The sequence below is a fragment of the Hemicordylus capensis genome, chromosome 2, assembly GCF_027244095.1.
Source record: "Hemicordylus capensis ecotype Gifberg chromosome 2, rHemCap1.1.pri, whole genome shotgun sequence".
NCBI lineage: Eukaryota > Metazoa > Chordata > Lepidosauria > Squamata > Cordylidae > Hemicordylus > Hemicordylus capensis.
This window is the reverse complement of record NC_069658.1, coordinates 54,165,724-54,183,022: the sequence shown is the minus strand read 5'-3', so window position 1 is coordinate 54,183,022 and position 17,299 is coordinate 54,165,724. Positions and strand designations below refer to the sequence as shown.

Here is a 17,299-nt window from a genome sequence, read left to right as displayed (position 1 = left end):
CTTTGTGAAATTTGTCCAAATATGGAACATTGGGAGCTGTCTTAAATGAGTCAGACCATTGGTCCATCCATCTCAGTACTGTCTACCCTGAGCGGTAGTGCCTCCCCAGGGTTTCAGGCAACAGTCTTTCTCAGTCCTACATAGAGATGCCAGGAACTGAATCTGGGACCTTCTACATCTACCACGGAGCTACACTACCCTGCCCAAATATGATGTCATTTCTTGGGTATATGGTATACCCATGAGCGCAAAAAGTCTTTTGCTCATGAGCATAGATTCATTTCAAAGTGCAAAGCTGTGCCATGCACATAATGTACTATAGTGATACAGAAACAATGTCCTGTCTTTTTGCTGACATATAGATAATATGTTTGCCAGGGAAATTCCATAGATATAAATATGCCACTTGACATTTGCAAAAAGGATTTCTCATCAAACCTTGAAACCTTTTCAGACAGTTTCATAGTTTTTGGAACCCAAAGTCAAGCTTGTTAAGTATTTGCAGTCAGCAATGTTTTTTCCCCTATTACTGTGGTGAAACAGATATGGTATTTCCCTTGTGGCTTATAAGAAAATTAAAGCAATGTAAGCAAGGGGTGGATGATCACCCCCTTGCTATTTTCAGTGTTGAATTTTGGTCCAAAACGTTAATATACTTCTGTGTTACAAAATTCATCACACTTTGCCCCATCAGATACTGCCATCATGACATTTAATATATGTGAGCTATTATTGTGGTATTTGCACCATGATAGCCCAGGAAATAGCTTCAGTTGTTCTTATCATGAGGGTGACCCCAAATAACCATGTTGAGGGTAGACTGTATGATTCAGCCCTGCTGGCTGCATAATAAAACTAAGAAACAAGATTGCAGGATAACCTTGAATCATTAATAGTTGGAATGCAAAGGAAACAGAAAAGTAAATTTTGTTGTATTAGAAGTCACATCACTTTCCAACCAGTTTCATAAGGCTGGGAAGCTTGAAGTTAAGTTAATGTTAACATTAAGTTAATGTTAATTTAATAGGGTCAGTTACACTTTCCCTGTTGTGAAGAAGGCATGTTATTTCCTTTGCACATAAGCAACAATTCCATTGCTGCATATTTGCTTAAGCTAAACAGTGGAGAAAATTCATTATCTGGATTCTATTATGATGGTAATTCATGACCTAGTCCTGATCCCTGCACATTTATTTTATAGGATTGACCAAAAGTAGTGACTGGAGATATCACTGGAAAGATTAGCAAGAAGAGAAGCAAAGGGGGCAACACCTTCGGAACCACAAATGAGAGATTCCTAGTATCAACACTAGAAGAAATGACAATGAGAGTTCTAGGGTTCTCAAGGTAAGAATATTTTGATCATAAAAAGGGTAAGACAGGAATTAGGAAGAATTCCTATTTTAGAATATGGAAGAATCAGGAAGAACACACTCAACGCAAATATGGGATTCCTTTGAACCATTAACACTTTTGTACCACCCCTATTTAAAAGGATTGTTGGGTTTTTTAAAGGCCCCTGGAAAGAAAGAGTAGAAGGTACAGAACTGAGGGAGCCTTTAGAATGTGGATCAATAGCTGGAGACTCCAGAAACAATCTGGCACCACTGGAGCACCAGCTGTGGTAAGCCCCCAATTGACAGCCCAGAGATAAGATATGTATGGAATGATTAGTTGTGATGAGAATGGGATTGGTGGCAGTCAGCTCTATATAGAGTTTGTATTTTTCAGGGCAAAATACAAGGTGCTGGTTATAACCTATAAAGCCCTAAATGGTTTGGGCCCTAGGTATTTAAGTGAATGTCTTCTTCATCATGAACCCCACCGCCTATTGAGATCATCAGGAGAGGTCCTTCTGCAGTTGTCTGGTGGCTACTTGGGGACGGACTTTCTCAGCTGCTGCCCCAAAGCTTTGGAATGCACTCCCAGCTGAAATAAGAGCCTCCTCATCCCTGACAATTTTTAAAAAAATCTTACACATCTGTTCACCCAAGCTTTTAATTAAGTACCATTTTAATAGTTTTAACATTGTTCTAAAATATTGTTTTAAGGTTTTAAATTGTTGTAATGTTTTAACTTTTTGCTGTCATTTATTTTAATCAATGTTTTAATTTTTCTGTTGTCATTTATTTGTTTAAAAGAATGTTTTAACTTTTATGTTGTCATTTTTTGTTGTAAACCGCCCAGAGACATAAGTTTTGGGCAGTATAAAAATATGTCAAATAATTAATAAATAAATAAGTCCTGCCATACCACACTCCACTTAAAACTGGATCACCTATAGATGAAGAAAATCATCATGACCATGTCATAGTATCTTGCAAGCAAATGGGCAAGGATGTGTTCTTCCTGATTGATTTGTTTTGCAATTTTAACGTGATATAGAAAATGCAATCAGAACAAATGAAATCTCACCATCAACAGCCAGCGAGACGATGTCCTGGGTATCTTCAATTCCATACATGACATCACAGCGGTAAACCCCAGCATCACTTGCCCGTAATTTCACCATAGTCAATGATGCATCACCAATGTCTTCTGGATGGCTTGGAACTGACACTCTCCCTTTGTAGTCTTGTCCTATCTTGATATTCCCATTTTGGGCCACTAAAACTGTGGTTTCTTTTAGATCTTTTCCACCTTTATCCTGCTCAATCTTTGACCACTTAATCCGAAGAAATTCACTTGTATTGTGGTAGCTTGGTGGCAAAGTAGGCAAGGTTGAAAAGAAGCAAGGAAGGACAGCTCTTCCAGCGAGGAAGCCCTTCACCGGTGGACTTTTTTCCACTTTAACTGGAAAAGAAAATATAATACGATAAGTAAACAAGCACACGTTCAGCTATATAAAATCCACAGGAACTTAAAGAACAGGTAACAATACCCCCTTCTATTAGTATACCTCAGAGTTCAACCAGGAATGAACTGGGGAGAAATGGATAGATGCAAAGTTTGGAGAAGCATTAGGGTATTCTGATAAAACATTTCACCCAAATTCCATCATGAATCTTAAAAAGCAAGTAAAAGTTAATGACCGTTCAGCAGAACATGTATTCCATTTAAGCCACATTTCAAAGCTCTTCTAAGACCTGATGAGGCATAGTTGAAATGCAACAAAGACAAGGAAGATTGTATGTATGCATTGTCAACAATGACACTTGTAAAAGCTCTTGTGCCAAATCTTCTAATCAGTTTTCTGAACACAGGAAAATTTGAGGAGTAGCTGGGAGTGTTACGAAGGCATTTTCTGAGAGTTTCCCTCCCAAGCATGCTTCATATTCACAACCATCCACACTGCACTATTTCCCAAGGAAAACAAGGTGATCTAAAATTTCCCTGAGCTGAATAGGGAGGTGCCCACATGGCTCTTTTGAAAGTAGACATCAATGTGGGTGGCTAGACATGTTAATTGGGGCTCCCAAACATGTATGTGTGTCCATCTAGATCAGGCTTCCCCAACCTGCAGCCCTCCAGATGTTGCCAAACTACAATTCCCATCACCCCCAGCTACAATTTATTGTGGCTGGGATGATGGGAATTGTAGTTCAGCAACATCTGGAGGGCCGCAGTTTGGGGAAGCCTGCTCTAGATCAGGGATTCTCAACAATGGGTTCCCAGATGTTATGGGACTTCAACTCCCATAATCCCCAACCAAAGGCTACTGGGGCTGGGGATTATGGGAGTTGAAGTCCAATAATATCTGGGGACCCAACGTTGAGAATCCCTGCTCTAGATCATAGCCATTATCAATGCCAATTAGTTAACTGATTTAACAACCTACATATCACCTTTCTGCCACATTTAGCATTCAAGGCGGATTAACAAAATTTTATCAGTTTTGCATTGGTTACTTGCTCTTATAAATGCTGCCCTGTGTGAGTATTTTACACGGGAGGATACCTGGGTTAAAGGACACAAGCACGCCCTTTACCCCAGGTGCCAGGTCTTATGTTATGCTTGTGTTGTGCTGCTCACGCAGTGTATTATGTGATTCCTGAAGGATGGGGCTCATTTTCCCAGCCTGTAGAGATCCCCACTGCTTGGAGCATCGCAGATCGTTTGGGCGTGCAAGCTGCACAATACACGCAAAGAGCTGGATCGTCTGGGGATAAGGTAAGAACAATCTTGCCTTCCCCACCACACCCTACCCGCCAGGCTGCAATGGTTGTGTGAATGACCTTATATTCTAATGAAAATGCATGCATTGGGGTAAATATTGAGCCTACCAATGAAATACCATTCCCAACCCTCCCCATATGCTTTCATTAGTTCAGCTACAATGGCAACTAAGATGGTTTGGGGTCTGGAAACCAAGTCCTATGAGGAGCAGATGAACCTCAAGTCCTATGAGCCTGGGGAAGGTCGGACTAAGGGGAAATATGGTAGCCATCTTCAGATACTTGGAAAGCATACTTGTCCTCCGTTGCTCCAGATGACAGAACTAGAATCAATAGGTTGAAATGACAGGGAAGCACATTTAAGAGAGACATTAGGAAGACTTTCCTAACTGTAAAGGCAGTTTGACAGTGGACAATCTGCCTTGAGCAGTGCTGGTGGGCTCTCTTTAGTCATCTGTCAGAGATAATTTAGTAGTTTCCTGCACTGAGTAGGGTTTGGAATAGGACAGGGCTGAACAACTTAAACCCTCCAACTGTTCTTTGCCTACGACTCCTATCATCCCCAGCCAGTAGTGATAGATGGGAGTTCAGTGGCCAAGAGATAATGGGAGTTGTAGTCCAACATATGCAAGAGGGCCAGAGTTGTGCAGCTCTGGACTAGAAGATCTCCAGGTTCCCTTCCAACTAAAACTTTGTGATTCTATAAATGGAAGAGACAAAGAGATGCTGGTTCAAACAGATGTTGCAGATGCTGGAGTGTGATCCTGACCTTCTAGCCAATAAATTCTGTGTACCAAGAATGCTTTTGAGGTTGGTATTGTGTTACAGGAAGAGAAATAAACCAGTAATTCTATTTAATTTCACCATTTATCTAGGAAAAACAGGTTTTTTTCAGTGTTTCCAAAAAGGTACTCCAGGCAACTAGTCATTCCTTTCCCCCACCCTTGCTTTCCACTCCCAGGGCTTAATCATGTCAATGGGGAGGAGGAGGGAAGCATCTTTCAGCAGTTTAGGAGCAAAAAGTTAGATGTGAAGCACGTGAAGGATGTCTGCTTGGCTCAAGTATCTGATTAAAAGACTTTTGCCATAGTTCTGTACATCTCCAGCTGCAAACACTTTACTGCAAAATGTTTCCATCCAACTATAGAGTATCTTTGAGGGTTATATTGGTTACTGTTCATTTAACCTATCTGCAGCATGTCAGGAGAGAGAACTTTACATTTGCTAACATTGTATGCCAACTCTGAATCCCACATTCAGTTATGCAGCGTGGTCTGACAACCTTGGATACCAAAGCAAGTTCTGTCCTTGCTCTCTCATAGACTTACTTAATAAATCTGAGTGTGTTAATTCCAAACAACTAAGAAACATGATATGTTTCCTAGTTTATTAATTCAAAACTATTGAGAAACTAAATATCCACTAACTAATACTGGCCACCAACAGTGCAAAGCAAGAGATGAGCACTGCCCACACATGAAAGTTATTTAACTTTCATGTGTTAGATATTGGTTGTTTAAAATGTCTTCTTTTATTTATATGCTGAGAAATACAGACTGGGTCAGAGAGATAACTTTTACTTGAGTAACATATGGAGAAATAGCTAGGATGGAATGACAAGGCACATTACAGGAAACTCCCACCAGCACAAAGGGGGGAAAGAGACTGTGGAGGTTTTGCAGTACCAGTATTGAGACTACTAGGATGTCAAACATCACAACTAGAGATAACCACTAGATAACACTTTTGAGGAAAATATAAGGGCCTTTTCACACAGGTCCTTTGCCATCTATTATTAGCAGAGCCGCCGTGTTATCTGTTCCCTGCAATGTTTGAGAGAAAAATGATACTGTACACTCATTGTAGGACTCTTCTCAGGGTACACAGTACAAATGTGGGGCAGGCGGGGAGGGGAGAGGAGAGGATCACACCTGCTAGTGCCAACCCACTCACCTGATGTGTGTTCAGCATAGCCTGTAAGAAGTCAATGTTCACACAAAGTGTATGCACACAGATCCTGCACAGCTGAGAACCTACCTATTCAACACTAGGCTCTTTCATAGGTTATGCCAAACATACAGAAGAGGTGGGAACACAGCCATTAGGTTGATTCCACACTCGCCGTTATGCATACCCAGGGGCAGTTCTATACAAAGAGGTGAAGTGAGGCAATAGCCTCTGGTGATGACACCATGACAGAGTGGCTGATGCAAGGCCCCTGTGCTGCCTCCCCACAGGGAACTGCCTCAACTGCTACCACTACCTCCCATGGGTGCCCACAGGACTTTTTCTGGGGTGGGGGGCAAAGCCAGCAATCCAATACTCTGCTCCCTGGGAGAAAGCCTCATTGATTCAATGGGAACTGCCCCAATCTGGGTGAGGGGAAACTGTCCCCTCTTGTCCCCCACTCCAGACACCCCTGCCACCTCCTTTTCAGTGCTGCCACCAGAGCCCACATCCCTCCTCAACACTTTCCCTCCATTCCTGCCTTCTGATTGCCTCCACTTTTCTTCTTGGCAGTGTTCAGCATTGTTCTACAGCCAGCCAGATTGGTGAGAGAAACCACCCACACTGAACACCCTGTTAGAGCAGGTAGTGGCCATACAGCATCAGTACTTTCTCTCGCTGCAGTTGCTGGCTGGCTCGCTCTGACACACGTTCTGAAAAAATACGTGTGTGTGTGTGTGTGTGTGTGTGTGTGTGAGAGAGAGAGAGAGAGAGAGAGAGAGAGAGAGAGAGAGAGAGAGAGAGAGCCACAAGCTGGCACAGGGGCTCTCATGCCCAGATGCAACTGGAGGTGTAGCCAATTACATGGGGGGTAGGGCAGCATCAGTCCCTGGCCAGTCCTAGGGGCAGGGGCAACGAGGTGACAAGGCTTGTGCCACCTAGAGTGGCAGTCACATTTGAGCTGGCACTGTGTACTCCTAATGTAACACAAAGACATCTGTCCAGATTTAGGCTGGTTTTTAAAGCCAGCCTTAATCCCAAACCCTTGACAATCCCAAACCCCTGAAGGTCAACAAGAGCTTTAAAAGTAATTTTGACAGCCTTTGAATAAGTTAACACACTACTGGGTGAAAACAATATCAAAACCGGAATATTAGATCACACTTGCACAAGGCCAAAAATATGTCTTACTTTCTTTAGACTGCCATAGATCTTTATTCTAAATGGATCGTTATTAGACATAAATGTGCTGAAAACAGATATGCTGTATTTTAGAAGAATTTAGAGCTGCTTTCTGCTTTGGTGAGCCCCCAGTTACTTGCAATGAGCCCTGGGGTACCTGCACATTCAACAAATTGTTATATACAAACTATTTTCAATCGCAACCTAGTGCCAGTTTGGAACAGAAAGAGTCAATGCAGCTACAGATACATTCACCTGCTTCATCTGATCAGTATCCCAATGCAAGTTTCCCCCTTAGGAAGTTTTTCTGTTCTAACTTGCAGATTAATCAATCCAAGCCTGTAACTGGAGTGAACTGGAGGAAGAGGTAACTTAAAAGAGGAAGTGGGGAGGGAGAGAAAGACAGCCCACAAGAAAATATTGAACTGTGATAGTTCTGCTTTGTTCCAACTAAGTAATTTCCTGTTGCAGTCCTTGATACCTCTTCAGGGATGATTTATTGCACATTCTGATCTGTTTAGCCTTCTATAGGTACCATTGATGCTGTTTTGAAGCATACATTCGGTTTTGGATTTCTGCTTCTCTCTAGGGATGTGCAAAAAAATGAATGGATTTATTCAAATTGAAACTGCTTGCACACAATGGGATTTGTTCAAATCGATATGAATTCGGGCAAATTTGAATTGATTCAAATGAATCCCATTCCGTACAAGCAGTTTTAAGTCCAATTTGAATCAATTTGTTTGAATTTTTTCCACATCCCTACTTCTCCCAGAGGAGAATAATGCATGTTTTTGTTGTGTTAATTTAATTATGCTAACATGAACAAATTTAAAGTATTCCCACTGTTTATTATTTATTTATTATTTATTTATTCATTCATTCATTCAATTTCTATACCGCCATTCCAAAAATGGCTCAGGGCAGTTTACACAGAGAAATAACAAATAAATAAGATGGACCCTTGTCCCCAATGGGCTCACAATCCAAAAAGAAACATACGATAGACACCAGCAACAGTCACTGGAGGTCCTGTGCTGAGGGTGGAGATGGCCAATTACTCTCCCCCTGCTAAATAAAGAGAATCATCACGTTAAAAGGTGCCTCTTTGCCAAGTTAGCCGGGGTTGACTTCAGTCTGAGAAAGGAAACCCTAGCCAAGGAACAGAAAAACTACCCTTAAAAGGTTTCCAGCCCCACAGCAGCAATCTTATTTACTGAAGCTATTCCCACGATTCCTAGAAACCAGGCTAAGGGAGCCCAACCTGGTTTCTATTGCTGGTCGGAACCACCGGGTTCACGGGCAGGCCCTGTGGTTCCATGGCGGCTAGCCCGCCTAAGTAACCCTCCCACTAAACAAGGTTAACGGAATGAGTGCTCCATTAATCTCGTTATTTTGATTGTGTGTCAGACGCAGCTGCTTGCAGCATATAGTGGGTGAAATCTAGTCTCCAGCATCTTGTAATAGTGGAGGTAGAACTTGGTATGAGAATTAGTTGTTACAAGTGTATCCCAGATTGAGGCTAGCTTAAAAGGGCCAAAATACAAGTGTATTTCATCTGTGAAATGTTGGACACTATGGGTATGGCTCATCTGCTTTGGTAATCTGGAATAATGTGCTCTGCATGCACCTTATTACCTGATTTCCATTTGTGGTATGCTTCTTTTCAGAGCTGCATGCCAGGCCTCTGAGATTGCTTGGCCACACCCCATTCACAGGCATGTCCTGGTTTCCATCAGTGAAAAATTGAAAAACATGTATTTAATTGTATAACGCCATATATAAGGGAAAGGAAATATTAATGGATAGGCCACATGTCTGAGTAGGTCAAGTCTTTTTAAAGATATTTGTACACTCTCACAAGTTACACCCTTATCTAACTATGGAGCTATTCCCACGATCAGGCAAAATCGGGCTGGGGAGCCTGATTTTGCCTGATCGTGGGAGCCACTGGGCTCGCAGGTGAGTGAGTGCTCCACAAACCTGTTTTTCAAGATCGTGAGTAGCCATGGTGTGGCTCCGTGCTATGGCTACTCACGAGGAGACCCCCAGAGGGGGGCTCCGAGGGTCTCACCAGCATGCCCTGCATGCTCACACAGGGCATGCTGGAGCTCTCGGGGGCCAATTGGCCCCTGCTCCCCCCAGCACCCGTCAGCACCGTACCGTCATGGAGCTAGCAATCGTGCGGGCGGCCAATCCAGCCACCCAGGGCTCCATCCCTGATCGTCTGAGGGGAGAGTGGGCTTAGCCCGCTCTTCCCACTCTGCTGCACAAACCGGGACTCACTGATTGTGAAACCCGGCTCTATATGAAAATGTACCCTATACCTATCTCTGCAAAAAAGGGTTGCAAACTCCTTTGGGGTTTTGCTGGACAATAATCATATCTGAACAAGATTAGGGCTACTCCAAAAAGCTTTCCAGAAGAAAACCCACCGCAAACTCTCTCTGACCAGTATGGCTAAGCAAAGCCTGCAGGGACAAGAAGAATCTAAATCACAACAAGGCTCTATACATGATCAATGTGTAGAGCCGGAAGGGGTTCTGAGGGGAGAGCAGACTTGACCTGCTCTCCCCACAGATTGGCACTCACCACTCACCAGGAGGGCGAATCGCCCACCCAGATGAGCGGTGGCTTGGTTCTGGCACTTCCATGTCTGGCTCGCCTGGCAGCTTTGGTGGCCGAATGAAGGGAAGGGCTGCTGCGCAGTGCCCCACCCTGCCCCCAGAGCCCCAGTAATGCACTGTGCAAGTGTGCAGTGTAGTCCTGGGATCCCCCCTCCGCTGCAGCTGACACACAACCAAAAAAAAAAGGGCGAGTTAACAGAGCACTCACTCTGTTAACCTTGTTTGGGGGGGGGGGTATTTAGGCAGGCTTGCTGCCGAGCTGCTGCTGGGAGCTGCACAACTCCTGTTGCTGCACAGGAGCAGCTGAAACCAGGCTGTGCTCCCTTAGCCCAGTGCTTGTGAGAATCACCTCAATGTCTAAGGAACTGGGGGACAGAAGCATGTACTTCTGCTGCTGTTTCAACAGAGGCCCAGAAGTAACTGAGCTGCTTTTCGAGAGCAAGATAAGTGCAGGCCAGGCCAGGCCACCATTTCACAGATGTGTGGTGTTTTATCATCATACTGGAAACACTGAGCCAAGGGGGAATACTGATAAAAGCTATGCTAGGAGCTCAGGAAGAAAGACCTACCAGATAGCTGCTGGGAGAAAGGCTTGGCAAGCCACCAACAATTGCAGAGACTCCCAACTAAGAGCAAGCCTGTCTATAAGGAAGCCGAGGGAATTGGGCTGTCAGGTAGTGAATCAACAGCTGAAACTGCTGGAAATCACTGCACTTGAGACAAAGGCTGAGAGCCCACTAAAAGTTATCCCTATAAAAATATCACAGAAGAGCAGTACTTTATAACAGCTGGTTGGTGTTACTGTAGCTGGACAACTGAAATAAATCCAGCAGTGACAATGGGACTCTTTATATATTAAACTATAGGTGTAATTATGCTGATGGGAGATGTGTTCGGCCCTGCTAACTTTGGCAAGTCTCTGCTAACTGAGCAAAGAGGCACCTTTTTAATATGCTGATTCTCTTTATTTCGCAAGGGAAGAGTAACTGGGCCCTATCCACCCACAGCACAGTACCTCCAGTGACTGTTGCTGGTGTCTATCTTATGTTTCTTTTTAGATTGTGAACCCTTTGGGAACAGGGATCTATCTTATTTATTTATTATTTATCTATGTTAACCATTTTGGAAACTTTTGCTGAAAAGGGTTATATAAATGTTGTTGTTGTTGTTGTTATCTTATGTTTCTTTTTAGATTGTGAACGCTTTGGGAACAGGGATCTATCTTATTTATTTATTATTTATCTATGTTAACCATTTTGGAAACTTTTGCTGAAAAGGGTTATATAAATGTTGTTGTTGTTGTTGTTGTGTGTGGAAAAGAGCAATGTTTTCCAATGGCCCAGAAGGAATGCTATTTTCATTCATAAGAAAATCAAAATAGGTTTATACTGTGATATAGGATGATGCTGAAAAGCATAATATCTTACTGTGTGGGCGGAAGCAATGGTAAACCCCTCCTGTATTCTACCAAAGACAATCACAGGGCTCTGAGGTCACCAGGAGTCGATACTGACTCGACAGCACACTTTACCTTTAGATATATTTACAGGTGAAACTCGGAAAATTAGAATATCGTGCAAAAGTCCATTAATTTCAGTAATGCAAATTAAAAGGTGAAACTGATATATGAGACAGACGCATTACATGCAAAGCGAGATAAGTCAAGCCTTAATTTGTTATAATTGTGATGATCATGGCGTACAGCTCATGAAAACCCCCAAATCCACAATCTCAGAAAATTAGAATATTACATGGAACCAAGAATACAAGGATTGAAGAATAGAACAATATCGGACCTCTGAAAAGTATACAGTGTACTGTGCTTGATTGGCCAGCAAACTCGCCTGACCTGACCCCATAGAGAATCTATGGGGCATTGCCAAGAGAAGGTTGAGAGACATGAGACCAAACAATGCAGAATTGCTGAAGGCCGCTGATGAAGCATCCTGGTCTTCCATAATACCTCATCAGTGCCACAGGCTGATAGCATCCATGCCACGCCGCATTGAGGCAGTAATTGCTGCAAAAGGGGCCCAAACCAAGTACTGAATACATATCCATGCTTATACTTTTCAGAGGTCCGATATTGTTCTATTCTTCAATCCTTGTCTTCTTGGTTCCATGTAATATTCTAATTTTCTGAGATTGTGGATTTGGGGTTTTTCATGAGCTGTACGCCATGCTCATCACAATTATAACAAATTAAGGCTTGACTTATCTCGCTTTGCATGTAATGCGTCTGTCTCATATATCAGTTTCACCTTTTATTTTGCATTACTGAAATTAATAGACTTTTGCACGATATTCTAATTTTCCGAGTTTCACCTGTATATACCACTTTTCTACAAAGTGCTCAAAGTGGTTTACATAGACGGACAAGATGGTTACCTGTTGCAAAAGGGCTCACAATCTAAATAGAAATATCAGCAACAACCACTGGAGGGATACTTGTGCTGGGATCGGATAGGGACAGTTTACTCCCTATAAATTATAGTAACTTCCCTCTCACTATCTATGACATTACCATTTAATAGTTGCAAACATGAGTGTCTTGTAACCACACTGGCTGTAGAATTCATATCTGAACAGTTATCATGACAAAAGATACATCATGGGTCATGCTATACTGTAAACAAGTTTATGGGTGCAATTCCTTTTCCATGTATTTGCCAGTGCCATAGCACTGACAGGTAATGAAAAGGTTATACACCAACCTTCTCAGTTTTACCTATGAATTTTCTCCCATAATTGGGGCTATTCTAGGAAGCTATTCTCACGATCACTGAAAAGCGGGCTAAGGGAGCTCGTGTGGGGCATCCGGGAACTTCCCGGGGCCGTGCATCCCCCAATCTCCAGAGCCCCCACCGGCCCGTGATGGAGCCAGCAGTCATGTGGGCAGCCGATCTGACCACCCAGGGCTGCCTCTTGATCGTCTGCTAAGCGGGCTAAGCCCGCTCTCCCCACAAAACCCCCTCTGGCACTTCACACCGAACGTGTGAAGCGCCTCAAGGAATTCTAGTGTGTGGAATACATTGCAGAACAGTCACCTCTGAAACATGTGGTAATAGTCTTCCACTTAGAGAGCTAATGTATCCAGTTGCTAGGCAGTTATAAGGACTGTTGAGCTGTTTAATTAAATTAAAGGGAAGTAGTTATATGGGCAGGGAGCCCGGAGAAGCTATAAATTCTACACTGCACCTCCTGGAGCTCACAGCTAGATTTTATTTTATTTATTTTATTTTTTTTTTGCTTTGTGAGATTCTACCTTGAATAAAACCTGTTCTCCTTTTTGACCTTAATCAGAATTCCAGCCTTCTCTAGGTTCAAAGTCTGTGTTGTTAAGCCTCATCTTCTTTTGAGAGACAAAATTGAACGCTGCTTTTGAAGCTTCCCTGAGAACTACTTGCTCAGGGCTGGAGAGGACACAAAGGTTTCCTTGGAAATTGTTAACTGACTTTTGCTATGACAAAAAATAGCAGACTCTTGTGGAAAAACATTTCTGCAGAACTTTGCCTCTGCAACACTTATGTGTAACCATAATACACATAAAGGCTACAATCCAAGCAAACTGCCTGTGCAAGCCACCCTGGTTATCAGTGCAATGATAACACAGAGCCAGGTGAGCTAGCCATTCCACAGCCAACAATGGGACACAGCCTTACTAGATTGTGTTCACACCACAACTAAATAATTCCAGGATATAGGATTGCTGGGTTGCAATCCAGAGAACCATTATTTATTTATTTATTTATTTGAAACATTTGATATACCGCCCACTCCGAAGACTCTGGGCGGTGTACAAAAACATGCAAAACAAGACAGCATTAAAATTGCATTCCAAATAAAACTAAAGTAACTAACGGGGGGGGGGATAGATAAACTACAGGGTAAAAGCCTGGCAAAAAAGAAAAGTCTTCAATAAAGATTTAAAAATTGGCAAAGAAGGAGCTAAACGAATCTGCAGGGGAAGGGAATTCCAGAGAAGTGGGGCGGCAACCGAGAAAGCTCTTTCACAGGTTCTAGCTCCCCGAACCTCTCGGAAATCGGGGACCGACAAAAGGGCCATCTGACCAGATCTGACTGGACGGGATGTAACTGGATGGGTCTGTAGGTAAACAGGTGCCAAACACCACAAGGCTTTGAAGGTCAAAACCAGGACCTTAAATTGAACTCAGTAGCGAATAGGCAACCTAGAGCTGTCAAAGAGAATGTAGGTGCAGCTTCTTCTGACCAATTTCTTCTCTGGTTCTATTGCTTACCTTCTGGTTATACTTATTGTGGAGCAACACAAGAGTTTCATTTGTTCTACCAGCTAGAAGGGGGACATGGGCAAGGAGACTGGGAGGAACAAGATATGAATAGCCTTAGGTTCATGCTCTTTTGCAAATAGAGCTGTTAGGTATTTGGCCCGATAACCGCATCAGAATAGTCCCACTAGACTTAATAAGACTCTCTATGGCGCTTTCCAGACTAGCCCCTACAACAGGGTCAGGACGTATCTCGGAAGTTTGCTTCCACACTTCCTGCTTCGTGACACTGCAGTCCCTGCGCAAACAGCATGGTTCCATTCACATTGCCAATGCCTTTTTTCAAATTTAATCGCTAGGATATAGAGCTACGACATCATATATCCGGCATAAGGAAGTTGCTGTTTGGGGGCGTTGTTGGTTGCTGAGAGACTGCTCCCCCTGCTGTTTACATTTTCAATGCAACTTGCCTGAACTGAGGCATTTTGCTGCTGTTCCAGCAGCCAGTCTGGAAAGCGCCCTAGAGTAAATGGCTTCAGCCCTCCAGTTGTTTGGGGGCTGCAATTCCCATCATCCTCAACCACAGTGGTCAGCAGTCAGGGATGATGGGAATTGTAGCTCAGTGTCTGTAGGAGGACCGAAGTTGTGCAGTCCTAATCTGGAGGAACCCTGGTTGGGAACCACTCTCTAGAGTTTTGCTCTCAATCAATGCGGACAATGCTGACTTTGCTGGACCAGTGGTCTGACTCCATGTGAGGCAGCTTCGTAGGTTCACAGGACAAATACATTTGCATCAAATAATCACGGTGATAACCTACACACAGGTTGCTAAAGTACTGTTCAGATGGGGCGGGGGGGACTGACTTCTCCCATCCTGTGTTTACCACATATGGCTATTCCTTGAGGCTCTACACACGATCTGTGTGTACTGCCTAACTGGGCTCTGTGGGGAGATGACAACAAATGCTATGAAGACACACTCCTTTGCCATTTAATTTTGAATATATTCAAGAGTAATATTTCTCTGTAAGTCAGTTTCACTCTCACACACGTTGTTCTGCCTACCCATCCGCCCGTCCTGCCCCAGACACCACCAGAAATACACCTAGGTAATTTCTGTGCCTGGACTTGAAGCCCTTTAGAAGGCCCCCACCCCTGCAAATTAAGCATCATCATGCTCGGCCAGGCAGTCACACCACCCAGGACAGACTAAAGCAGATTTGGGGAGTCCCCAGGGGCTGTAGAGGCCCTGGACCTCGGCCCAGAAGTCCAGGGGTGAGAGCATCCCTGGGCACCACTAGTGGGTCACCAGCTATCACTTGCATGAAAGGTGCTTTCTGTGCAAGTATTTCATCAGGTGTAATGCAGCCCCTTAGGGTCACACTGTTAACACACAGATTGTCAAAGCAGATATAAAGAAATATCCAGGCCTACCTGCAAAAACTTGCTTTGGACTTTGACAATGAAGGCAATAAATTGAATCCTAACAAAAACCTCTCTGTTCCACCAGATGGCTTGTGGCTACGTTCATACAGTAAAGACAGGGAGGATGTAAACCAGGCATAGTGAAGGATCAGTTACTTCTCAAGCTCCGGCTGCAAATCATGTGGAACAAGGCAAATGTACATTCCATCTGCAGCAGTAATATTTATGAGTGCGTATACGTCTGAATGTGGTGGCATGGAACACCACATACATGCATACATGTTTCATACACATATGAAACATATACAAATAATACACACTTCTGTTACTTATTAAATATTGGTTGGCTTCTTTGAAGACGAATACTAAATAGCTACAGACGAGAGCTATTTTACAAGAGAGGCTTCTCGGAATCTTTTGAGACAGCTTTGCATAAACCCTCTGCAGACAGCTGTCCACTGGGGGGCTGTCATGGCTGCACTTGCTGGCCCCACCCACTCACCTGACTGGATGTTTATGTCTTGAGGATCTGTCTCTACAGGAGCCTACACTAGGGAAGTGCACAGAACCACAGCAGGGAGGTTTGAGGGCGGTGGGGGTGAACATAGGAAGCTGCCATATACTGAGTCAGACCAATTGGTCCATCTAGCTCAGTATTGTCTTCACAGACTGGCAGCGGCTTCTCCAAGGTTGCAGGCAGGAATCTCTCTCAGCCCTATCTTGGAGAAGCCAGGGAGGGAACTTGGAACCTTCTGCTCTTCTCAGAGCAGTTCCATCCCCTGAGGGGAATATCTTGCAGTGCTCACACTTCTAGTCTCCCTTTCATGTGCAACCAGGGCAGACTCTGCTTAGCTAAGGGGACAAGTCATGCTTGCTACCACAAGACCAGCTCTCCTCTCCTGTGTGTCTAGCTTTAAGAGCAGAGGAGGGTGCACTTACCCCTCCCATCGCTTTTCCCCCACCAGCATCCATTTTTTTCAAAAGCCCATCAGGGCAGCAGTGTACCTCCCTGCCACCCTGTTGCCCCCGTTGTCCGGTTATGACTGGAAGTCTGATGCGCCTGCACACACCAGCCACTCCAATGGGCTTTTGAAAAAATGGATGCTGGCGGGGGGAAAGCAGGAGGGGTAAGTGCACCCTCCCCCGCTCTTAAAGCTAGACACATCCCCGCTGTCGAACCAGCAAAACCGCCGGTTCCATGCACATCCCTACGCCTGCACAAGAAGACCCCAATGAATGACTCCAGATAATGGATCTATACAATTTTTCTAGTATTATATGAACATTGATGGAAATGTGACAGTAGTTATCCCTCTACATGGGATAACATTATTCTCCTCAAACTAAACATTTATTTATTTTTTGTTTAAAAACTGAAGAGACAGATGGTATTTGTGCATTTCAGTAAAAAAGGGCAGGGAGGTTTCAGGAAAAACAGACTACTAAAAGCGGTTGGGAAGGCAATGTAAGAAAGGTCAATCAATTCTGACCGTTGTTATTGAATAAGATTTTTCTTCTGCCCTACCACTCCTCATAAAGTTAACACTCACTTACAAATATTTAATTTATGCCACCACTGACATCACACTTGGTTTAGTCCGTTATTAAACCACCACTTTAGCTACTTTAAGATTTCCATTTTGACATTAAGAGTCAAAATCCACAAGCCAGTTGAACCAGCTGAAGCAAAGTAGCATTTAATATGGTAAAATAATCATACAGAATCAGCATTCTGTTTAGCATGCAATCTGTGTGC

General features: G+C 43.6%; 1 protein-coding gene across 4 annotated transcripts in view; it reads right to left on the bottom strand.

Moving 5' to 3' along the window:
* The window catches only part of VCAN (versican), a 208,860-nt gene that overhangs the window by 167,251 nt on the left and 24,310 nt on the right, over positions 1-17,299 (bottom strand). For all 4 annotated transcript variants that reach the window (XM_053298560.1, XM_053298562.1, XM_053298563.1 and 1 more), the window contains exon 3: positions 2,416-2,793. In XM_053298560.1, the coding sequence (XP_053154535.1) occupies positions 2,416-2,793 (378 nt within the window). The remainder of the gene's footprint in view (positions 1-2,415; positions 2,794-17,299) is intronic.